Source organism: Symphodus melops (assembly GCF_947650265.1).
Source record: "Symphodus melops genome assembly, chromosome: 18".
Lineage (NCBI taxonomy): Eukaryota > Metazoa > Chordata > Actinopteri > Labriformes > Labridae > Symphodus > Symphodus melops.
The window spans coordinates 16,223,115-16,249,017 of NC_136708.1; the positions used below are offsets into that span (position 1 = coordinate 16,223,115).

The 25,903-nt window shown below is 40.0% G+C and overlaps 3 protein-coding genes across 3 annotated transcripts in view; 1 reads left to right on the forward strand and 2 right to left on the reverse strand.

Moving 5' to 3' along the window:
- Window positions 1–1,396: 1,396 nt before the first annotated feature.
- On the reverse strand, window positions 1,397–2,897 carry fabp4a (fatty acid binding protein 4a). The gene is made up of 4 exons (XM_079368641.1): window positions 2,742–2,897; window positions 2,303–2,478; window positions 2,089–2,190; window positions 1,397–1,680 (listed from the first exon to the last, which is right to left on the reverse strand). The coding sequence occupies exons 1-4, from the start codon at window positions 2,812–2,814 to the stop codon at window positions 1,627–1,629; spliced, it is 405 nt and encodes a 134-aa protein (XP_079224767.1). The 5' UTR covers window positions 2,815–2,897; the 3' UTR covers window positions 1,397–1,626.
- A 1,363-nt stretch (window positions 2,898–4,260) lies between these two features.
- Window positions 4,261–7,558, reverse strand: mrpl53 (mitochondrial ribosomal protein L53). Its single transcript, XM_079368651.1, has 3 exons — window positions 7,410–7,558; window positions 5,445–5,557; window positions 4,261–4,453 (listed from the first exon to the last, which is right to left on the reverse strand). The coding sequence occupies exons 1-3, from the start codon at window positions 7,502–7,504 to the stop codon at window positions 4,335–4,337; spliced, it is 327 nt and encodes a 108-aa protein (XP_079224777.1). The 5' UTR covers window positions 7,505–7,558; the 3' UTR covers window positions 4,261–4,334.
- Window positions 7,559–9,722: 2,164 nt separating this feature from the next.
- The window catches only part of pag1 (phosphoprotein membrane anchor with glycosphingolipid microdomains 1), a 48,822-nt gene continuing 32,641 nt past the window's right edge, over window positions 9,723–25,903 (forward strand). Inside the window, exon 1 of the mRNA XM_079367703.1 lies at window positions 9,723–10,105. The gene's annotated coding sequence lies outside the window, so the exon portion shown is untranslated. The remainder of the gene's footprint in view (window positions 10,106–25,903) is intronic.

The window sequence follows — 25,903 nt, forward strand, 5'->3', positions numbered from 1 at the left end:
TTGGTATGAGTGAAACCTTTGTAGCATGACCAGATTAACCTTTTGGGTCATCCTATTATCTTTGGGTGTCCAAGGAACATTGCAACATACAGCTCATTAAAGAAAAGAACAATCTTCCATATTTTCTTCAACATGTCATAAATAAGTTACAAATACATTTGAACCCTCTACCAGACAGAATTTAAAAAAAAAAAATCACCCTAGAGATGTTTTTCAAAGGGGTACAGACAGTATTGTAGTGGTGCTCAAAGAAGTCAGTAGTAGTAGCCAGTCCCCAACAGTGACATGTTCTAAGACTACACTTGCATATGTAATCAGTGCGTACTAGCCAATTGGAGACAGAGTAGGGCGGGTCATCCCTTCAACATAGTAGGAAAAAAATGGCAGCATACTGGGAGATTTACTAGGAGATTTAGAAGTACCCCATGGAGAATGAATAATAAGTGGGTATACTCTGAATACCTGTGTATACCTTGCACCACACCACTGGGTTTAGGGTACCCTGGAGTAGAGGCAGTTGAAGGCTTTACCAAGTCGTTAACTCTTGTCATGGACAGGTTAAATGTTAGCTGTTAAGGAACTTGTACCTCCATTAAAAAAACAAAAAAAACATTAACATGTCCAACAACACAGCTCTACACTTTTGACCTTAGCTGTCCATTGTGTTCTCATCCACTTGGCATCTCTCCATAAACTGAAGTACTGCTCGTCCTTGACTTTTGCTGGACCATTGTCCACACACAGAAAGAAACATGAATGTTTGACCAAAAATATCACCTGTCTCAGCTGTTAAAACTATTACCTTCAATCAGTGCTATCGTCTCCCTTTTCCTGTCATGGGAAAGTAGATGATGCCTCTGGAACAATCCTCCCACCAAAACACACACAAACACTTGATCAACAGCCAAAGGGCGGGGACTACCCATAATGCTTTTCGTGTCTCCATGTACGTACAGCTGCCAGTATGGGAAATGTTCAAGGGAGAACATTTCCTCGCTGACCTCCCTACATGATGCTCTTTATACTTCTAAAAAAGAGTTCACATTCCTCAAGGAGGCCCTGCCAACACACATCATACATCATCGCAAGGGCTGAGAGGTGACCTTTTGACCCTTGAGTAGGGACTATGTTTGAAGCTTTTGTTTTCTGGCCAAAATAAGGAAGCCTAAAAGAAGTGTAGAAGCCAAAATAGTTTTAAAAAGTGTATGAAGAAAGCATGGAGGAAAAAACATTCAATTTGGGAAATTAGCTGGTCAGATTGGCGGGTATGTTCCCATTAGAGCTCTTTTCCTTGGATAGCATTCCTTGGCATGCCCCAGTAATAGCAACGCAAGAATGCCACGATTGGACAAACAGATACGCTGACGTGATGTACAATAAAGTCCCTGAGACACCATTTTGACAAAGTTCAATTTTATTCAAATCAACCAAAACAATTCCAAATGAACCCAAATGTGTCATGTTGGAAAACAAAGGCACAGAAATTTGAATTTTGGCAACACAGGGAAGATAAAAGAAAGAAAAAAAGAGCAGAACACGCCTTGACTCTTAGCTTGATATTATACGCTCATTGAACTGAGCCTGTCATCCAGCAATGCATCTAAGGAGAGGGCTGTAGGGCGGCCATCATGCATCCTTTACGTACGTCCTCACCGCCACCACGTCTCCCATTATGCACTTCTGTGGAGCAAAAACAGCAAGTGCAAACATAAGGTTAAAATATCTCAACTATTTCTACTGTTAATCTGAAGTATTTAATTCAGTTGTAGGTGTGTATGGAAAGAACTGAGCGGATTATCATCTATTGGATTTTCATAATCATTTATAAAATATCTGTACTCTTCTAAAGAACAAATTAGGGGGGTGTTTTCTGTTTTTCGCCACATTTCTCAAGCAGAATGTGGGTTTAAATGTTTGCAAAAGTGATTTTTAAAAGCATCCATCCTGTAAATATCACATTTTCAAAACGTGCTTACAGTGACACTGTTGAAATTCCGTGTGCAAGATGCAAGGATACACGGATTATGAGTAATGAAGCATATGAAGCATTTACTCTTTTAAAAAAAAAGACAGCCAAATTATTCTTACCGCTATTAACTTCCCGTCTGTGATCTCTCTCTCGATGCTCGTTTCTTTGCCATCCCAGCATTGTTTCTGCACAAGTTTACCATTGTCCAGAGTCACCACGGTCTGCAAGGCACACAACACAGACAAGCTTTTAACTCCAGCACAGAAATGTTAGAGAGTAGATGAAATGTGTACGTGTTTTTTTTTCCTCTCTCATCAGACCACAATAACTAACCTTAGTCTTCCTATCGTCAGCAGTAGTCTCCTCAAACGGCTCGTTCAGCTTGAACGTGATTTCGGTCGTTTTGAAGGTGCTCTGTGACTTTATGCAAATAGACCCATCATCATTCACGGTCAGTATCAAACTGGGTTTGGTCCTGTTTCCCACCTGCCGGGTTGCAAATCCCACACCTGTGCAGTGGTAGAGAGATGTCGTGAAAATACATGTCATAAAACACACGAATAGGATGGTGGACGAATACCAGTTATCAAATCAGCAATTCTATTTAATAATTCCATGAGACACTGCACAGTTCAAAAATAATGACAAACACACATTATTGTCCTTAAACATCAGTTTATTCAAGATGACATTATTTAATAAGGCCTAAAGTAGGCTATATTTAATAATGCTTTATTTATGATAAATTCCCTCATAACAATAATTTGCTTACCAATTGCCTTCATGTACTCGTCAAAGTTGTCGCTGGAAACCATCTTCCATGTCCCGATAAATTTCTCAACCATTTTTGCAGTTTTTCTTGATGCGATATCCTCCACGGGGACCTAAGGACAAACTCTGGACTCAATCCGCTCAGTGTGGGAACAGCGTCGGAGCGTTTTTAAAGGGTCAGCGCGACATCCAGCGACGCAGCAGGAACCAATCACAGACAGCTGCGTCACGCAACAGCTCATCGAAGTCCCGCCTCGAGCCTCTCTACTATCTGTAGCCTAACTACAATTTTTTTGTACAAAAGTGCTTTACAAACGTTTTTGTTTTGTCTATAAAAATGGAAGATAAATTGTTTTAGTGTTTATTGTTCGCTTTATAGCAAAAGGAATAGGACATTTTCAAAATAGTGGTCAGTAAACCGAGGCAAACAATGGTTATTTTGGTATCATGCCTGTCATTGCACAAATAAAATTCCCCAGTAGGCTAGTCTTAGTGCCAGCTGAAAATGGAAAAACTTCTAGAGAGGCATGAAGCGTATACCCATAGTTAATTTACTGAACATAATCCCCTGTTATAGTAAACAATGGCATTGCTAAATGTAAAAAAAACAACAACAACTACAAGCCATAAGACATTTGGGGTGCCCAGTTGGGAAATAATAAGATAGTTTAAAATCTGTTTTCTCTCCATATGAGCTGCAGGCATGCTAGAATAATAGGAACTTGCCCATTAAATGTCATCTGTCGAGGTTATTAAATCCCTTTTGATTATTTCAAGATAACTTTCATGGATTTAATGGCTTGTTAGCATGTAAGAAGCAGAATAGCCAGAAATAATGGATCAAGAAAATGTAAGACCTGATTAACGGTAATATCAAATTATTTACAGCTTTTCAGCTATTACCAGAGTTATAAAAAAAAAAAAAAATCAATTAGTTGTGAAGCAGTATGCGGGTTAATGCTTTTCCTTACTAGTAAAGAAGACATGCAAGTAAAGCTTTTTTTTTTTTAAATACATCTCAGCATCCATGGAGAAAAGCCTTTAAGTTCCAGATGTTTATGCAGAGTGTTGCTAACAGAGGAAACAGGAATTCAGTGTGACTGGTTGCAAGGGGCTTTTTTTTTACATCTAAAACTGTGCCAAATTGCATCTAAGGCCGCTGTGTCAAAGGTTGGAGCTTGCATAATGTTCTCTCAAACACTGGATGGTCTCTGTTATCAGGAATAAAAAGGTACATTATGTAAGAACACATCAGGGCTCTGTACTGATCCCCGCTGATGGGAGTAACATCTTTTCTAATTCACTCAGCTTAACAAGAGGGTGTAAGGTTTTTACAGTTTGGCAGTAGAAAGGTGTACTGACAGCAAGGAGGATCTGCTGAATCATGACATCCATGATGAATTTAGAATCAGAGGTCCAAGAGAAGTTTCAGCAACTGACTCAAAATCATCCCTGTGCCAATGACGTCAAACCACAATCAATGCAGAATTCAAAGGGCAATTTACACCAGAACCATTGCATTAATGTGAAATACTTTTTATTATAAACCTCAAACAAAATACTTAGACATTCAGATAAATTTAACACAGACGCGTTATTTTTTCGCTGCGGTTTTCGCCTGTGGATCCTTGGCTGTGCACAGTGACTGAAACGCGTTCATCATCTCCTTGCTGGTCAGCTTTGCTCCCTTCATCACCAGCTTCTCTCCATCGACTGTAGTAGAGGGGGAAAAAGACACAATGATATGACTCATAGCGACACAATGCCTGATTTTTTTAGTACAAGAAGGTGAAAAGTTACTCTGTGCAAAAGTGAGGATGCACATAATGGAAAACATCTGCTGACCGATGGCAGACATTTTTACTTTTGGTAACCACTTGAGTCATTGGTAGTGACTTTAGGCGCACTGTCATCATCCAGTAACAACATAAGCATTGGATTACAAGACTTAAGAGTTGTACATACTAGCAGTCTTTCTGGGTCAAAAGGAAAAGTTTCTCTACATCCAAGAAAAACAATGCAACACGTTCTTTCCCAATTCCACCCACCAGTACACCACAGTGGTTTCACTGGGTCAAACACCCCTTTCTCAGAACCATCCTGTTATGAACAGAAATATCCTAGACCTACTGCAGTATAACAAAAAAAAAGAGGTCAAAAAGCTGTCTGCAAGCAAGTGCTCAAGTTTTCATACACATGTGACACAATCCGAGTACAATCAAGGGTCACAATAATGTTAATGTGTTCTTCAGACTCCCTCGTGTTGTTGCCTTCAGTTTGTCCTTTTTGTTACTTTAAACTCTGTCTCTCCATCGTAACTTCCTGATTGTGTCATTGTGAAACCTTTCCTTTCATATCGTCTTCTTGAGACGTTGGAGAAAAAACAAACAACAACATTCTTCCCTTGATAAAAAAAACTAATTTTATTTAGTTTCGATATTCAAATTTGATGTAGTATAAATGGTAAGTGAAAACTAGCCATGAGGACTGAGAGGTTCACACAGTTGAGTAAACAACACATATTGTCCCTATTTGGATACAAAATAACCAGGATAAGGGAGACTTAAAATAACACAGACTGATAACAGCTGTACACGTTTACAGTATTAGGCAATATCAGGAAGCTGGAGAACTTTAGAGAAGTCTCACTAGTAGGAAAAAAAAAAACATCCTGTACATTTGAATTAAATCAGCTTATACTTGCCATAAGTTATGTCCACTACAGGTTCAGACTTGTCGTGTTTCACTGTGGCTATCACCTCACAGTTCATGTTTGTAGCTCTGGCCTTTTCTGAGCCCACCATGGTGAGAAACTCCCTGTGGGGCAAAGAAGGTTACATGTTACGTTAAATACATTTCACCAGGTTTTTCTAGCAGTATGATTTGTCCTCAGCCTGTCAAAAAATAAACAATGCTGAGAAAAGTCCATCCCCTCAGTCTTTTGACTGCTTCGGTTGTTCAGTTTTTTGTGCTCAACAAGTCCATTTCGAGGTTTTCCCTTTGTGACCTCATAAATGGAGGGGACCCCTCCCCTCAGGTGGGTGACACTCACACAGCTAGGTGTTTGTTCTGCCCCCTGATTCTGCCTTCTCACTGTAAACAACTGAGCATGGACAGAGAAAGCCCAAGCCACCCAAAACCCATCAAGAGGGCGTGGTTGCTTACAATTAAAGCTACAGACACAGAAACAGCACTGATCAGATACAGGATCAGAGTGGATTTGGAACAAGAAGCTTCCTAGACATGTCTTGGGGAGCTCTGAGACTTATTTAAAAAATAAAGTGAAAGTGGTAAACGACCTTTAGTTAATAATCAATATTCATTTTTCAACAAGGCCTTTAAGTAGAAACCTAATTAGTGTATCTGCAGCTATAAAGACATTAAGAAGAAGTTCATTAATTGTTTTCACTTATCTTGACGTCTAATTAAGCAGGATTGATGTCACTGTGTAAGTTCGTTAAACTCTATTAACATTTTTACATCAAATCAAATGTTTATTTAAAGTATAGGCTGTCTAGATCACATAATGACACCCAGCTAAAAATCCCTCCTGATCAGGTCGCAGTCGGCCAGATCAGAAGGAGTTCCCAAACTTTTTTTCAGCTCACGACCCCCAAATAAAGATGCCAGAGACTGAGGACCTCCACTGTCGCCCCTGGTCAAAGCATTAAACTTTGCACACACAGTTCAACAGCCTAGAAACAACGACATTCATTTAATCTTGTTTTTTATTAGGGGAAAAAAGACCAGAAGCAAAAAACAAGTACAACAATTGCGACTCTGGAACGCTCTCCCCCTCCACGTCCGAACAGCCCCCACGGTGGAGTGTTTTAAGTCTCGTCTTAAGACCCATTTTTATTCCCTGGCTTTTTAACTTTGCGTGAGTTTTGTGGTCCTCTGTGTCTTTTACTTATTTTACTAGTTTACTACATCTTTTATTGATTTTATTGTTTTATTTATGGAAGCGCCTTGGACATTTTTGTTTAATTGTTTTTATTATTATGTACAGCACTTTGGAGACATTTCTTTGTTGTTTAAATGTGCTATATAAATAAAGTGGATTGGATTGGATGTATAGACTTGATAGACTTATATTGAAGCTTTATAACTATGATTTTAATTAAAATCTAAATACTTTTAAAAATATTTTTTAACATAAATAGCTAAAACATGTTTTTTTGTAATTATTATCAAAAAAACATTTTTAAAGCTGTGTCGCGAGCCCCCTATAGGTGTCCAGCAGAAGAGTGTATTATTTACAGTCTATGGTGTACCCACTTTGAGAACTAATGGGCTAGATTATGGCAGCTTTCTAAAATAAATTGGACTGAAATTGAATCCCTTCGTGGGTAGACGAACTGTAGGACAGAAAATAAAAGATGTAAGATGTGTTTGCAGTATGTGGGCTACTGCTCTGCTATACAGAGATGTCATAACCTTGCACGTGTCCCACCTCTCCACAAAAGCCCTCAATTATGTGTCCATTGCAGTAAAGTACTTTATGCTTCTTATTAAAATACACCGTAAAGACTGAAACATACAACTCGTTGTTAATCATCTGATGGTGACTGCTGGCTAGGTTAATGTTGGTCGACTCGTTTCCAAGTCACAGCTTTTATCGACTGTATAGTCACGTATATAACAAAGACATTAAACATGCGTTTCTTACCGTGTTGACCGAATATTAGATTCAAACGCGGAAAATTGAATCGCTATTTTCTTCACAGCCTTCAATACCACGGTTGCTTTCCTGGACGCCGCCATGTTTTCTGTTGTGACCTTAGTTGTTGAGTTGTGACAGGAGCTCGTGCTTCTCGTACAGGCCGCAAGAGGGCGCCAGAGGATTAAAGAAAAACTCACGCGTTGTATCGTTGTCAGGGAAGTTGTAAATAAGGTACTATATAAGTAAAATAAATGGGATCTAGATATGTAAAGGCATACACATTATTACATTCTATCCATGCACCTGCTATTGTTGTTTTTTTTACTTAAAAAAAAATATATATATATATATATATAGATACGCCTACAGCATTATTTAAGTATGTTCATGTAGTGTAAAAAAAATCTAGGCCTATTTCTAATCAACCGCTCAGTATGTTTTTGGAGATTCCTAAATACAGTAGACTACCTGCTACCTCAATTTCTTCCTACACCTGAAGGTTGGATTAATGAATATTCAATATTTTGGCTTTCTTGTAAACAGCCATTATTCTTCAGACTTTGATTTTCATCTTGTACAACTCTTTGACAGGTGGTACAATAAAAGTATGTGATAAGTGATAATAAAAAGTAGACTGCTGGCTGTAAAGGGAAAAAAAAGAGTGCACCTTATGTGTTAAGACAGGAAAGAAGGTGTTGTCAACACTCAGATCTGACTTTTTTAACTTTATCATTTAGGTTATTGCAGCTCATCCATGCTTCTATCTAGAGCATGCAATAATCCTTTTAATAACACCAGTGGTGAGATTTACTGCCTTTATTCAGGTAATCTAAAATTCAGTCCAGTAAGGTGTCGGTTAACAGCATCACTTGTTCATGATGACATGACAAAGCTCATTAAAGCAAACTCCAAGGAAAACTCACTGCAGCATCCTCCTGTAAATGTCTGACAAACCATGTCACCAAGCAGAATTGCATTAGGGGAGGATGAGTTTGAATGTGCGTTTGTGTATGGTGTGGCGGGGGTTTCTGTCAGGCACTAAGTCAATAAGGAAGGTGCTGCTCTCCAAATAGACAATCAAACAGACACATCTCATAATCAAATAGACAAAGATTGGATACTGGTCCCCGGCCTTGTCTAATGAGTGCAGGAAGCAGATGAAAAAGGGTCAAAAGCCTGCAAGGGTATGAATAAAAAAACGTGTAAAATGGAAATGCATTGAAATTTTGAGCATGGTAGCCCTTGTGTCAAATTTGATTACACCATTTATTGTTCATGTGAAATGAGTTAGTGTCTGTATGTTATGGAGGAGTCATCAAAACAATTTTCAGGGGAGGATGTGGAAGTCACAGTGGAGCTTGGTTTTTATGTGTAGCACATGCTGTCAGTTTATTCACTCAGTACACTTATTATGTATTATGTGAGCCCCAATGTTCATTTTGAAAAAGACCCCAGAACGAAAACAAAATCAAGTTGATTAAAAAAAAGTCAGTTGCTGTTATGTTGTTGTGGACTTCCTTGACCTCTGTTCTGTATAATTGGATATTTTTAGCCACCCTGTTTTAGGGCGTGTGAAGAACAAATGTGTTACTCTCCGATCAGCCCAGCAGAGATCATTTACAGTTAACTTCAGCCGCCTCAAGTCTCTTTCCTGATCGCCTGGCAGTCCAGCCCTGCATATGACAGTTGGACAGAGGAGGCACAAGACTCTAAATTTAGACACACCGCTACTGTGAGGCTGAAGCATTTCCTATGTACTTCCTTCACACACACACACACACACACACACACACACACACACACACACACACACACACACACACACACACACACACACACACACACACCACACTTTGTATTTTCCTTAGATGACAGGCCTGAAACAAACGTCAATCAGCCAATACGAGCTAAAAAGGGGAAACAAGAAATAAGTAGTTATTTTCTGTTTTAATGATTGGAAAAATTGTGTAGAGTTGAGCTTTGTTGTTGTTTTTTTACCTTCCCTAACTTATTTTTTAAATCTCTTTCTCTGTTTAATAGAGAACGTGAAAAACTGAAAAACACATTCATATTTGACTTTATTACAATCTATATTAGTTTTACTTTTTTTTTTTTTTTTACTTTATTCTGTAGATTTTTTTTTTATCTTTAAGTATCTACTTCTCAGGTTCAAAGAATGGGTTTCTCAAACATATTCTCATTTCTTTTTTGTATTTGCTTGATAATAACAATTCTATGCTATCATTTACAAACGAATTGATTGATTAAACAGTTTTCATCACCTTTGGTATTTCAAAATGTGTAGATTTCAGCTTGTTAGGGCATACAATCTAACTCATTTCCAAGAAGGGCACCTGTCAAGCTTTTTGTTCCAATGAACTTCATTTCCCACAAACCATTGCGCAATAACAGCAGTTCTCCGGCACTCCTCCTCCTCCCCCTTCTTTCAGCAGCGTTCTGGCTGGCCGAGCCGAGAAGCTCAGAGAGGAGCGGACAGAGATGAACAGCCCCGAGTCTCTGCTGTCTAAAAATGTTCGCAGGTTGGAGAAGAAGTCACATCTCGCCCTGAAGCTTTCAGAGACCACTCGACAATATCAGCGCTTCATGCAAACACCGTGAGCCCCAGACTGAACTAATCCCAACAGTTTGTGTGGACACAGCCACTGACTGAATGCTGCTTTCTGGGTAGTCCTCTTTCTCCGGTAAGCGCTCATTTTACACCTCCTGCAAGGGATGTACTGTATGTGTTGTACAATGTGTTGTTGTTGTTCGGGTTAAACTGCTGCAGTGGGCTGAGAGTGTGTGTTTGTTTAGGTGCGTGTAAAGAGGCAGTGGGAAACTTCAGTGTATGATCAGGACTGCGGCAGTTTTAGTGGTCGCAGGGAAGCCAAATTTCAGTAGCGGTATCAGACGAGCCGGAACAGAGACTTGTTGCCTTCTACTATTAAAAAAAGAAAAGAAAAATCACGTTTCCGTTTAATATCTTATTAAACAGTTAGGGGCTCTTTGCATGGCTGTAAACTTATCTGTTGTGCATTTCTGTCTTTAAGCCAGCTGCATTTGATTAATTTATTGAGAAACTTCACATTATCCAGTTTTATAAAACACAGCTGCTTCACTTCAGCCTTACATTCAAGTTTATGTGCCAACAACCTCATAGGCTACCAGGACCACTGAGATGTCTTTATCATCTCCTGCCTCTTGACTATTCAGCCCTCTCTAAGTATGTAGGCTATTTAAATAAAGAGTAACGTTTGGTATTATTTCTTCACTAGTATGAATGTACATTTAAGAGAAACTATTTGATCTACATTACTTCCAGTCAGATATGCCTGCACTTGTTGTAGATACTAATCAATTTCCCCCCATAGGGACAGTGACAGATAGACAGGTTTAACTTGCACATGTGACACACACACACACACACACACACACACACACACACACAAATACTGCATGGTCGTGTGGGGATATTGCAGAGTCCTCTGGATATCCTTGCACATGCATTTGCAGAACTGTCACCCTCATTCATTCTGACAAGTACATGGCCTTTTTCTTCCTTACAGCAATCATTCCTACATGAATACACTCATGTTTTCGCATGGTGAAGTAGAGACGCACACTAATACGAACACATCTTACTCTGCAAATGTAAAGAGAAGTTCAGATCTGTTGATATGACCAAAATAAACGCCTGTTTTTAACACACTCTCAGCTCTTTTTTACTTCTCCTTTCAAACCTAAACTCACTCTCTCTCTTTCTTTCTTTCTCTCTCACACACACACACACACACACACACACACACACACACACACACACACACACACACACACACACACACACACACACACACAAAGCTAAATGCCACCAATAGAGACCCCCCCCCTCAGTCTGTGTTGATGTGTTCGGTTATTGAATAGGAGCTGTTGGCAGCCTCATCTACCCTGCAGCTTTCACAGAAGTTGACATTCAATCCAGCAAACACAATTTGCACTTTGTTATAGCGTCCCTTTGCTTTCACTGCACTTCCTCGTGTTTTGGCTGAACATTAATGAAATAGCTGTTTCCCCCTGACATTTTTAAATGGTAATAAAGTAAATAAGTATACCCACCGCTCCAAATATTTATAACTCAAACTTTAAATGAGTAGTGTTCATACAAAAGCGATTTTGTATTTGAGTCATGCATGTAAAGGGCGATGTTCTCAATGCAAACAGATCCCTGAATCTTCTTTGTTGTCTCCTGATTGTACTGTTTTTATAAGAAAGTGGAAGGTGGGGGGGGGATGGTCTTTCAGCTTATAGCGCTCACAAGTCAAGAGGTCAGGTCTGGGTATCTTTGTCTCTGTTGGACTACACCGTGAATATATGGCAGGGTCAGAACCATGGCAGATGCTCTGTGACAATTTTAACCTCAGAGTATTCCTAAGCATGCAGCTAACACTCCGGTATTTCGATGCAGACGAAGGTTGAGTACATGCAGCTGTTGCATGTACGACGGAGATGAGTGAGTGAGGGGCGAAAGGGCCAAGGACGTCCACAAAGCAGCTTACCAAGCTGCATCAACATGTCCAAGGAAGGAGTTTGATTCGACCTTTTGTTCGTTCATGCACACGCCTTCATTGGAAGGACTGCATACAAGCTGTCCAAACATTTTACCATCCAGCTCGGTGAGAAGAGTATCTGACAACATCTGAGACCGCTAAATGGGAAAATCCTAAAAGCTCAACGTGTTCCATTAAGAGACAGGTTATTTAGCAAACAACGATTAGCCTCTCTTTCTTAAGAGTGAATTGATTATAATAATATATTTAAATAGCCATTACAGGACTGGAAAGTTATAGTTGTACTGAGGGTTACAGCTTCTCCTCCAATGCTTGAGCCTGAGCAAGTTGCTGGTTAGCCTAGCCTAGTTTAGCTTATCATGAAATAGCATGTCTAAAGGTTTAAAAGATCTGCTTTCGAGCAGTTTTTACACGTGTGTCTTATGTTTGATGTATGATTAAAAACTGCCAATGGATTTTTAAGTTTTCGCCTAGTTTTCGAAGAGACCAGCGGAGGTGCTAAGACGTCAGTGTTCCATGTCAAATGTCCAGCAAAACAGTCCTCCTTTAAAGCGCCTTTTACACTTTGACCATTAACTATTTGTCAGTATTAAACGAGGGGATTTGTCACGTCAGTTTCAGTGACGCTGGTGAAAAATTGTTGTGTTATTTCCAATTGGACAAAGACAGGCTAGCTCTCCCCCTTCTATATTCCACTCTTTATGCTAAGCTAATGACAATCTCCTGGCTCCGGCTTCATATTGAGCTGGCTGACATTTGTTTCAACCCTGTCATCTAACTCTCCACAAGAAAATACATAATAGTGTTTTCATCCAACAGTATCAAACCATTTCTTTTCAAGCCAGAACTATAAAACTCATCTGTTGGAGCCTGAGGCTTTTGACTCATAGCACCTTGCGGTAAAATAACTTTGTAGAAATCATTAGTATGACCTGAGCTGTTCTCTATTCAGGGCGGAGAGAGGCTGAACAGCTGTTTGTAATTCAGCACTCATTAAAAGTGCTTATAATGCGTCTGGACTGATACAGGACACAGCGATGCAGCTCAAACGGGCCTTCAGGTGCTGCAGCAGAAAGGATACAGTATCATCCCACTCTTGTCCGACTGCTGTGGAAGTGAGGCTGTCATCATGGGCTGTCAAGATGTCATTTAGCAGACTACACACATTTCACACTCACTTAGGCTTCAACAAGCAGGAATCCCAGCCCTATCATTGGTAGTCAAACAGTGCTGCGTTTGGCTCTGCACCCCAGGTTTTACAATTACCCTCACGCCCTGTTTGACACCCCTGTCCATCTGAGGCACACACCTCAGGGTGTTAGACCGAGGATTGAGTACAGAGGAAGTGAGTGATGCTGTAAATGTTGGTCAAATGTCAAAGTTTTTTTTTTTGTAATGAGCAGGATTCTAATGAGAGATGAAAATACTGTAACAATGAGTGTGTGAGTATTTTTTTCATCGATCTGGAATGGAATAAATCAGAGGTGTTAAATGTGATTATTGGAGGCTGTTATTGGTCAGGAAAGGAGACTCATTTATGTCTAAGTGTGAAGCAAAGTAAAGTCCCATTTGCACCAAGCAATTCGGTTTGTTCATTACAGTTTGGTACAGTTCGGTATGGTAAGCCCTGATTTTCCTTGTGTTTCCACAGCCAACACTACCCTCATTTGGTAAGCGGAGTGTAAGCCAGATGCAGATATTGTCAGCTATATAAAACTGTGACATCATAGCAGCCCAACAATAGCCCGCTATTATTAAGTTCAACGAAGTAGAAGAAAGGGACAGTAAACAAAGGGACCCTTTCGGCTTGGATCGGTACTCTTTGCTACCCAACCGAGGTGTACCAAAAAAGTAGGACGGTATGGATCCCTTATTTTGGTACCATTCCCAACTAAATGCCAATAAATAGGTACCATACCGAACTGAACCGGACCGCTTGGTGGAAACAGGGCTCAAGAAACCCTGTTTAATGCACTCAAGAAAGGTCAAGAAAGACGTCTGTTACAAATGAGCCTGCTTCTGCCTAAGGTTTCTGCCCATTGTTGTATTGTGCTTGATTAACGTTGGGTACTTTTTTTTTTTTTTAAAGGTTTATTTTTGGCCTTTATGCCTTTATTGATAGGACAGTGGATAGAGTCGGAAACAGGGAGAGAGTGGGGAGAGACATGCGGGAAAGTGGCCACAGGCCGGACGCGAACCCGGGCCGCCCGCGCGAGGAGCAAAGCCTCGCAACATGGTGCGCGCGCTGCCGCTGCGCTATCGGCGCCACCAATGTTGGGTACTTTTGAACGATACTATAAGGAGTACCTTCGAGACCTGCTATACAACATCTGAAATGCATTTTTGGTGCTCATAAATCAGCTACAAATGGATTAAATGTATCCATTGATAACAAATGAAACGCTCGACTGATCACGTTTTCTTTACACATTTCTCATCTTGAACTTGTTGTCGTCTGTGGGAAAAGATAGCCTCTCATGTTTGTGGGTTTTCAGCTTTAAGAAAGAGGAAATCACCACTAAGTAGTTAACACATTGTGGTGCATGCAGGGATGCCTCTGTGGGCGAGCGACAAGCGTCAAGGAAACAACCAAGTGTGTTTGTGTGTGATATTTATAGGACATACTGTAGCATTCGATGCATGTATGCAGCTGCATGGGCTGAACCAGCAGGGATTAAATAAAGCTTATACTGAGTATTCATAATGGTTTCATTTCAGGAATTAATGAAGTTAATATTTTGGGACGATTATTGGGTTTTTCCACCGTTTAGATTCAGCACTTCGTTCCATTGATCTTTTATCTTCCAACTGTAATTCACTCTGTAAGGTCTGATATTTGAGGAGGCAGAGGAACTCGCTGGAGGAGCTCGAACTTTACACTCATTCACTCTGTGGTGTTTGATAAGAAATGCCTCGTCTCCTCTGCTTGTAAAGATCAGAGTGTTCAGAGAAGCAGATGGAGAAGGCGAAGCTGCAGATTGAAAACAAAAAAAGCAATTAGGTGGAGGTCATGACAGAAGCAGATAGTAAAAAATGAGACATCTATTTTAATCATAAATAGAGGATATCGATCACAGTATGTCACTTAGGTTAGTGCAGGAGCTCCTCTCATTCTCCTTAACACTATTGACCTCTGCAGAATAGATTTTTCATTTGTTCCTCATGGTGTAGAGGACGCAAAGGCTTTTTGATATCCCAGTGTGTGCTAGTTAGTAGACCACAATAAGTGCATCTTCTTCTCAAAGGATGTACACACCATCCACATAATGGTGCAATTGACAAGCTTATGGAGCTTCACCAGTTGTAAAGGTCTGCTCTGGAATGCCAATAACCCCAGTGAAAACCGTCTGTCAGGAAAGATAGATGAGAAATACTATTATTTATTTATTTTTTTCACACATTAGCAAGAACAGGAAATGTTCTTGGCTGCTTATTCAGTACAGGGAATCTACCTAAATGTTGAATATTAAACTATATAGTTAGTCAGTGACAGATAAAATCGTTGAGCCATGACACATCTGCTTTCTTGCAATTTGTCGTACTTTAACCTTTTTAACCATTAACTTTAAGGAAAAAAATATTTGTAAAGGTATATTTGTTTTTCCCTTCTTGTGCTCCTGTGAAGAACTTTTGGCTTTTGTTGATTTTGGAGCCTCCTCCAAAGGGATGGGGAAAGGGATGATTCCTCTCATTGCCGTTTTTTTTGTTTTCCTGTTCATGTTCACGTTTTGTTTGCTCTCATCCTCCCGTATTTTGAAATTTGAACGTACAGCTCAGAATGAGTCTTTGATGTAGAATAATAAAAAAAAAAAAAAAAAAAAAAAAGATTTAGCATCCCACTCATGTACAGATCTAAAATTATCTGTTGTATTTAAAAAATGTTCAAGCAAAACAGATTTCTCCTGAAGTTGGGCGATGGTAAGCTAAAATCTGGAGCAGGTAAAATAATAAAAACAAATATCTTTAAGATGAGTTATAAGTCATATGAACACTTTAAATAATTAAGTATACAGATATTCTGACATCATTACTGATCCCTTAATAAACTAATTACTGTATAAAGCACTTTTTCAGAAACACAAAGTGCTTTACAGTTAAAAGAGAATAAAATAGTCAAAACAAATGACTCTCGCACATCCCTGTTTGTTAATGGTCTCATGTGACACAAGCCCCGAGACACTGGTGGTGACAGACGTGAAATTAACTAAATAAAAGTAATTGAATTGCTCTCTGAAGGTCTTGTTTGTTGATGTAGGTCATACAGATGCATTAGTTTTCATTTCCTGCTGTTTCATAACCAGCTTAAAATTCCTCACAGGAGCTTTAAATACGTTTCATCCCAGGCTCCGGGTTAGGGACTGTTGTGGCATCAAGCTCTGAGTTCATTTATGTCATTTTGTGTGTAATTTTAACTCTGTTTGTGCTTGTTTAACTTTCTTTGTATATTTGAATGCTTCCTTTCTAAATGCAAGAGACAACACTTTTGAGATAATAAACAGAGTCAAAGGTCTATGTAAGCATACCAAGCTCAGGAATGCCAAACCTCTACTTGTGTGCCTCTGCATGGGTGTGTGTGTGTGTGTGTGTGTGTGTGTGTGTGTGTGTGTGTGTGTGTGTGTGTGTGTGTGTGTGTGTGTGTGTGTGTGTGTGTGTGCGTGCACGTGCGTGTGCCTGTCTGCGTACGTGTTTGTGTTTTTACAAGCAACATGTCTCTCATTGTTGAAGTCAGACTTGTTTGTGCTGACATACAGTGGTTGGCATTCTGCCCTGAAAGACACTTACAGGCAAACACACACACAAATACCCTGACACACACACACACACACACACACACACACACACACACACACACACACACACACACACACACACACACACACTCACTGAAAACTTCTAACAGACATGCCACAAACATGCACCCACATGTTATTCCCCACATCTACAGAAATAAGTCCTATGATATGAACATTTGCATAACTCAACGTGTTACATGCTGGAGTTTCCTTTTACACACACATTACACACTCATCTACAGATGTGCTACGCAGGTTAACATACTGCTATTGACTCAGAGTGGCCCTCAGCAGTTTTCTCAAGGATAACTGGGTGCTTCATCCTGCAGCTCTGTGTCTGTGCCGCGTTCACTCTCTCTTTCTCTCGCTCGCCCGCTCGCTCTCTCATTCTGCTCCAGTACAGGAACAGACCTCAGCTGTGTGAGACCAGAGAGAGAAAGAGAGGGGTTTGAGTGTGGCGTGTTCAAGGCAAGCAAACACTGCGGATGCGATTAACTAAGATAGCCCAGGGGAAGCTCTAATGGGAAATCAGAGTCCCTTTTCCAAAGGATTGTGGGTAACACGAGTTGTTCGAGCCTCGATGAGAGAGGGAGAGACAGAGAGAGACAGTTGAAAAAATTTGAAGTAACGTGCATCCCTTTACATGGAAACGACTACATCTCCATCAAACACTTTGGCTCATCACCAGGTCCTCTTCAGCTGAAAAACAGTACTCAGTTGTGGAATGGGCTGTAGATGATGTAAAAAAACTTTTAATAGCATTCTATTTTATTGTTTGGATCATTGTACTGTGACACAACTTTTAAAGAACATGATTTTAGTGACATTTTTGTTTAATTTTCTCTCTTGTTATGGTTCAGTCAAAAGATTGATTGTGTCATCGCTGTACTGTATGTATTAGCTTATATAAAGAAACGACGACGAGACATTTAGCCTAGCTTAGCAAAAAAGACTGAGAACATCAAATAGCTTGGCAGGGTTGATCTAAATTGGTCAGAAGAAATCACACAATTCTAAACACATGTATGACAACTAGGCTAACCAGCTAGCTGTATTTTCATCATACAGAAACAATCTTTGGACAACCTTCATGGGGTTGAACTTTTCGGTTTGTAAGAGCTGTTGCTGTGATTCCTCATTAGCCTGAACAAAAAAAAGGGAATTTTAATTATACAAAAAGTATTTCTGAGGACACACTGGCAGTCATATTTTTTTGCAAACCTCACTTTTTCTAACAGTATATTGGAAACTGTGAGGTTAGATTTGAGCATAAAAAGCAGGTGAGGAAACATTTGATTAAGTTCAGCTCATTCAAATTCCGTGTAAGTTTTGTTGGATTCAGTTGTTTCATGGTTAGCTGTCTCGACCTTCAGTATCCAAATGATAAGCGGCGCACGCACACACACACACACACGCACACGCACACACACGCACACACGCACAGTGTAAGGAAGCTGATGGTATAGACACAGGTGAGTGAACTGAGCGTGTGCAGACTGTTCCCTCTGCTCGGTGTGAAGTGCTGCTGATGCAGCAGACATTCGCACACAGACACTGCAGGGGTGGGGTGCTATAGTGTCACCCAAGGGGAGGATCCTCATCTCACACACTGCTGAGTAAAGCAGTGAAGCATGTGGATATACACACTCACAGCCACACTGTTTCACCTGTGTGATTCTTCGTTTGCAATTTATCTAAAAAAAAAAAATGGAGCAATAAAGGAATTCATGGTTGTTTGTATTTTTCATAAAAAAAATAAATAAAAAAGGCTAAATAAAGTAGTGTTCTTTGCATGTGTGTAAAGTTACCATGTGCTCATTCATGGGGTCAGGGGTTTGACATCATGTGTTTGGAGAGAGGGAAAAAAAATCTGTTGAGTTTATAACAGTGTCTGAATGAGGGTCATTGAGGACGTGACGATGAGACAAAGACAGGATTGTTGCTCTGCTTTAGTGACGTCCGTGTGTGAATATATTTAGCATTTGTTAACATGCATGCACAGGGTAAGCGTGCCTTTGTGGTCCATGTTTTCATGTGTTTGTATTGTATGTGAAACGGCATGGGCGCTCACACGCATCAGGTGACACTATGGGGAGATTTTGAGCTCTGCAGGGCGGTTGTTTGCTCGTCTCTGATGAAGGATGCGACGGGTAGTAGATTGGTTTCCATCCATCACGCAGGACCCCAGGCTGTCTGGCACCATTTTACACCTTCTCTCTCTTTCGATCTTTCACTAACTGCCATTCCCATCTCCTGTTTTTCTCCTCATTTTCATGCCACTCTTGCTGCTCACAAGTTTGCTTTGCCGGCCCCCCACTTGCTCTCCTGTGTTCACCTGTCCCTCCTCTTCATCTGCTCTGGCATTCAATCTCTGCTCCTCTCCAACCTCCTGCCACTATATTTTGCTTATTCACATTTCCCTTTTGTGTGTCTCCTTTCCATTCCTCTTTTTATATTTATCTCGCATCTCTCCTCTGCCCCTTCCCTTTTGCACTCTTTGTCATCCTTTCGTTTTCCGTTTTAAAACCTGAATCTTTGCCTCGAGCAGCAGTCAGGCACAAATACACACACGCACGCACACGCACAAACACAGTCTGTCCTGCTTACAATTAAAGCGTACCTCCCTTTTCCCTTTTCCCAAGCAGGCTCATAATAGGAAATGCCCCTGTTATCTGTACGGGCACTGACTTATTAATATAAGCCGTAGACAAACAAGGTGTGGGTACGTGCTCTGCTGTGTGTGCAGATAAAATGCAATACAGTGAATATAGCAATGACGCAGAAATGACAAGCCAGTCCAGAAAAAAAGTTAAAATAAATTATATGAAAAAAAGAATATTTTTTGTAAGTCGAATCTCTGAACATTTGCCTTTTTTTAAGCTGCGTCACAGATAACAAAGGCATGAAGGAGGGGCAGCGTAAGCTTACCTAAACCAGCCACAAAACCAGACAAAAACTAACAAACTTGTTTAATAAAATTGTCAAAACCGTGAAGAAATTAGTTGCAAGAGAAACATCTGTTTCTTCACTGATACTCTTGGCAGCAGGACTTAAGGTGGGTCTGCTAGCTGAGCTGCTGCTAGGGTCAGACAAAGTAGTTGCACATTCACCACCAAAGTTTCTCTTGCATGTTTTGGAAGGCTCTTTGGGCTGCAAGCTGAGCTGCTGCGTGGAAATCCTTCATCCAGCTGAGTCGTACTTGGAACAAAACGTGACATAATGGGAGACGCTGGGAAAGTATAGTCTACTGGAAGTAATTCAATGCAGTGCACGCAGGTGTTTTTTGGAAACACATGCATGTTAATCTTACAGGCAAACAACATTTAGGCTGATAAAGGCTGACACTTGTGTGTCACTAACAGTTACGACAGCTTTATCATGATTTACTGACACAGATCAGTCTAATTTAGATCCTTTAGTAGAAGTTGCACCACACAGCAACAGCAAGAAAAGAATGAGTAAAGGTGAGTTGTTGTTTCAGCTGTCAGCCAATCAGAGTACAAGTCTTCGACAAAGTATCCGTTACAGTTAGATTGTTAGAAAATGGGGAAAACAGTACAGTTTAGAAGGCAAGGCAACATCCTTAATTTGTTTGTTTTTAATGCCCAATTAGCCAACAACAAATCTTCAATCCCCACTCTTTAGAAACAGGAAGTAGCTAATAGTGGAGATTTGGAAGATTTGTCTTTTTTTCCTTTGATAAGAAACAAACAATTCTGCCAACAACCGTGACTCTGCCCTCATGAAGACATTAACAATACAGGAAGTGAGAAGTTTGGATTGTAATCTGTGCTGTGAGGGTGATTGTTTGAAGCCATTATGTGACTGCTTTAGAGGAAATGAGCCACTGGTTGTATCCATTTTTCTCCAGAGAGAGAGAAGTCGCCTTTAGCCTGATTGCAAATGTTTACTGCAGGGACAGATTTGTTAACGGACTATGAGAGTGTGTGTGTTGCTGTGCGTTAAGGTAACAATTTAATACACAAGAATTGTGGGAAATCTTTATTAGGATTTAATTATAGCCATTAGCAGTGTTTGCCTATTTTTTTGTTTTTTAAAGCAGATTATTAACTGATATTTGCGAGTCATCCAGGGAGTTTACTCTCTGTCTCGCTCTGTCTCTCTCTCTCCTTCATCCTCCTCCTCCTTCCTCATCTCCATCTCTGAATAGGCGGTTTGTTTGCCTCGCTCGCTGCGCTTAAATGTCCTTCACTATCCAGACCGAGGGGACAACAAAAACAATGTGAAAAACGTAAAGGAAGGAAGCAGAAAAAGAGAGAGATGTGGAGACTGAGAGAGTGACACGGGCAGGGAATTGGACAGAGAGAGGTCTGAATGAAAGAGTAAATAGAATCAGAGAAAAGATGTTTGAGCCAAGTGGGAGAACAAAGAGGGGATTGTTGAGGTCTTAGTTATAGGCCTTTCAGTCCCTGGACAGTTGGTCGCTGATGTTTTTTCAAGATTCGCTCATGAAAAGTAAATAGTTTGGTTCACAGTGCTGAAAAATGTCACTAAACACTGCCTATAATAAGAGAAGGAGGGAACGTTTGTTTTGTTTCCTTTTTAATAATTAAGCCGAGATCAGATTTTAGCAACAGCCCATCTGTAGCAACAAGAACAGATAGGCTGCATATATTTTTGGTTTATATTAGTAGGATTTTATTTGTTCTAACCAATAGCTTTATTGATGTGTTTAAAAAACGTGTTTTTCAGGCTGATTTAAAAATTGCAGCCATTTTGTAAAAAAAAAAAAAAATCTCTTTAAAGCTGTAACTATTCTGAAAGATATTCAACACACTGAAACCATATGGCAGTGTCGTGGTCATGTATTTTGCAGATATTTGGCTGTATTTGAGCAGGGAGGAGCGCTCGCCTGTATCAGTGTTTGACATATGAGATCTTTTGTTTATTGTTGTGGAATAAATAAAGGGAAGCAAACTTGTTCTCCATGCTGAACACTTGTTGTGATTTTGGGAACTAAAGCCCATATATTAGCAATTTGTAGGTTTATTGTTGTATTGTATTTTATTTAATGAAGTAATGTACTTCAGTAAAATGTTCAAGAACTTGCATTTGACTTCTGTTTTTTTTTTTTTTAGTCTATACTTTATTGCTCATGGGAAACAGGATTTACTTCACTTCAGTAATGTGTCACTTTATGATTCAGGTCAGATATCAATACACTCATGAATGATTAAATTCACTGGTATCAGTGTTATAAAGTGTTAAGAGTGTGCTGTGATGCACATAAATATATTCTGTAATAGGCTTTAACTTATTAAGGTCATTTTGATCGTATTGTTTACTTTTCCAATGCAGGCAGGAACAATGCAGCATTTCAGGTGTGAGTATTATCACATAGATAGATAGATAGATAGATAGATAGATAGATAGATAGATAGATACTTTATTGATCCCGAGGGAAATTCAAGATTAATTCAACATTAATCATCTGTGAAAAACATTTCCATACCAAACCGAGCCTTGAGTTGAGCTGAAGCTGTATTTGTTCAATAATCGAATGATATACAGAAGTAAAGAGAGCAGTTTATAAAAACAGGGGCCTGAGGAGGAGACTTATAGAATACATCAGAGGTTAATGTGCTAAGCTCAGGTTGTTGCATCCACACCTAACTTGACAAAAATCTTTTTTTTTTTTTTTTTTTTTTTTTACTACTCACTATAAGGTGTCTAAGAGAGCACATTTGAAAAGAAAGTCTTCAAAGCTTTAATGCATGTGTTGCTCTGCGGAAGCTGCACCCTTTCTTGGAAAGCTGGGTTGGAGTTTTGACAAGAGGAAGAAAAAAAGAAGAGAGGAAGATACAAGTGCTTTAACTTCCTGTTTCAGATGAAGACAGTGATTCTAGTACAAAGGAGAGAGAGAGACGGAGAGAGAGAGAGACAGGTTGATGGTTTTAGAGAAGAGAGATGTGAACATGAAGGGAGCGACCACAGCAGGGTGCCCTGCTGAACTGCACTGAACAGCGACTTTAAAAAGGTTTTGAACCCAAGCCAGACCCCTGAGCTTTTTTAACCAGCAGGGACCGAGGAGAGGAAATGAGAGGAGAGAAAAGTTCAAGAAAATGGAGGATTAAAAAGGGACGAAAAGAAGAGCAAGCTGACAAGAAGTAAAGAGGACAGTCGAACGCTGTTTGTAGAAATGTTTTCAATTTACCAAAGTTTAGTAAGAAGCTTAATGTGAAGGAGTCATTTCTGATGACGGGGTTAAACTCTGCAGGAAACGTTCTGTTCTAATCACCTGCAAACTGTCTTTGTATGCAGCGCAGACATTTGAAGAGAAATTCGAACGTGAGGAGATGAAAGTCAAACTGTTTTAAAGACTCGAAAGACTCGGTGGATCTTTAGTGTGACTCATGCAGATTTGAATTCAGGTATGTCTCTAGATTCAGAGGAATGTAGGAACAGAAGGATGGAGCTCAGGGGAGCGGAAGAAACAGAGAGGCGGAGAAGGAATTCAGGCTAAATGAGCCAATGGTAACTCTCCCACAGAGCAGGAACTGACAGCAGGAAATCCAAGTCGTAATCAGACCTACTTGATGCTGGTCTGCCAGACATAACAGACAAAACAAACTCAGTATGCAGAACACTTTAAACTCTGCTTTCTTAACTAAAAGAAGAACCTGATCCCTGATATTTGGGGGGAAATTTCTAAAAAGAAAGAATTGTCACGTTCACCCATTCACACCACGTTGACACCCTGATGGCAGAGGCTGCAACATAAAGCGTCCAACTGCCCAACTGTGCTATTCCATTCACACTTTGCTGGTGTGGCATGAGGGGTAATTTGGCATCCAGTGTCTTGCACAAGGACACTGGGACACAGAGCAACCACCTCAGTCTGCCCCTGCAGAGTTTGAAGCTGGAGATCAAACCCCCCAAATTTCCAGTTGAGAGACGGCCGACTTTACAGCTGCCCCAAATAACAAAATAAACACTTTATACCTCGAAATCTAAGAAGCTGGGACCAGCACATTTTTGTATCTGTCTGCTTCAAAAAGGACTTATATCATTCATCTAATGTAACAAAAAAAACTACTGGTTGGCCGAGCTGTTACGTCGTGTACCCCGTGTAAAGAGGCGGTAGTCCTCTGATGGCCCAGGTTTAATTCCTGTATCTTTTTCTTTCTCTTTTTCTCTCCCTGATTCCCTGCTCTGTCCATTGTCCTGGGTAAGGCATAAAGACCCTAAAAGTAATACCATTTGTTATGCTATCGATCGGTTAAATGACGCAGCTTGAGCCAGAGCTCAATAACTACAAGTTGGATGACATGCAGTATTTTAGCTAGTTTAGTAATGACTGATATTTTTCATTTCGAAAAAAAAAAGAGAATAAATATGAGCTGATCCTGAATTGAGCCAACCCTGTGTAGCTACTTGTAGGTGTTTCCCTTTTCTCAGTGAGCTTTGCTGCTTCACTCTTTGCTCTGATTTGAGTAAATGCTCAGTGAATTGTTCCCTCTCAAGTTGTCAGAAGCAATAAAGAAGGTCTGATGAAGCCTGTTTTTTTTTTTTTATATCTCCCTGTAAATAGTTCTCAGTTCAGTCCTCTTGTGTCGTGTTGGATAAAAACAGGCTGCAGTGGTGCTGCAGTGCTGAAGCAGGAGAGACGCAGGATGGGGGAATTCCACAGGAGCTCTCACTTTGTATTATGTGTCAGTTTGCTCCTCTCCCATTTCCACACAGCCACCTTTCCTCTTCTCTTTGTGTTGAGGCACACACACACACACACACACACACACACACATGGATGCATACACAAACTGAATGTTCCTTTTTAAATACACGTCCCTGACCATAAAGTGGTAAATTAAAAGCCTGATTCAAAGCAACAAATGAGTCTGGGGGATTAGCTTCTTTTCAACCATGTTATGAAGGTTATTTTTAGGCTCCTCTCAGTCGCACTGTGCCACACACATTAAAGAAAACAAAGTCAGTAGGGTTTGGCTTTTTTTGAACAAATCTCTGGCTCTGTCTTTATTTTTGGTTTCAGTGGGTATCTGATTGATTTTTGACTTCCAGTAAAAGTTGCTGAGAAATGGAAATGACATCAAAGGTTTTTTTTTTTTTCTGTGATGCAGATGAATGAAGACTTGAAGGTGATTGTTTAACAGCACTGGAAACCGAACAAAAGTATTTCAGCTATCCTATTTAAGGTCTTGTGAACAGAATAGTATGGGAAAAGTCTCATTTGGTGCATTCAAACTCAGATATATTGTGTCAGAAAACAATGCAGTAAATTATTTTACTGATATTGATAATATTCAAACCATAGTTATTCAGCTGTTTACAGCCAGTGTTAGCATCATCAGGGAGTAATTGATAACACTGGTGGGGGTTGAACGTGGTCTTATCAGACACTATAGCTAATACTACAGGGCTATCATTTAGCATTGCATTCATAGCTTTGAACCAAAAAGGGCATCTCAGCTGTTGTTCATATACTAAATTTAACTTTGATATGGAGAGCAAAGTGTTTTTACATGACAATGAAAATAAATTATGAAATGAATGTTTCATAATTGCAAGGACTATTCTTTCTAACTTAAGCACAATTTTAATGTACACTATGCTAACAGTCACATGCTAGCATAGCCAGGGAAGTGTCAACCAAAACATGCTCTGCCCCGACCGCACAGTCGACAGAAACTGAATAAACTACCAAAAACCTTCCATTTCAACTAAAGCCACACATTTTTATTTCAACTGGTTTTGTGTGGCTTTTTAATGAGACTTTAATTGGACATGCATTATTACTATTCAAAGCTCAACTTTCAAAGGCTTCATGTCTACACACTGAAAGAAGTTCCCTCTGTTTCCCCGACACACACGCAAACCCCCTGCCTTGTGCACACACACATGCATCAGTCTTGGCTCTCAGCCTCCAAAGCAACTAATCAGTTCGACAGCGTGGCCGTGCCCTCTCATTAAACATGCTGTACGCTGAAAGCTGCACTGCTAATGACTCTGCTTTGCCTGTTCCTCAAACAATACTCTTCGACCAAATACATTTAAAGTTAGCTTATGATACAAACAAAAACTCTGCAGAGACCCACAGAGCGAGTATGAAAGAATGTGAAATGCTCTACCATTAATGTGCTTCTATATTTAATCAATATACAGA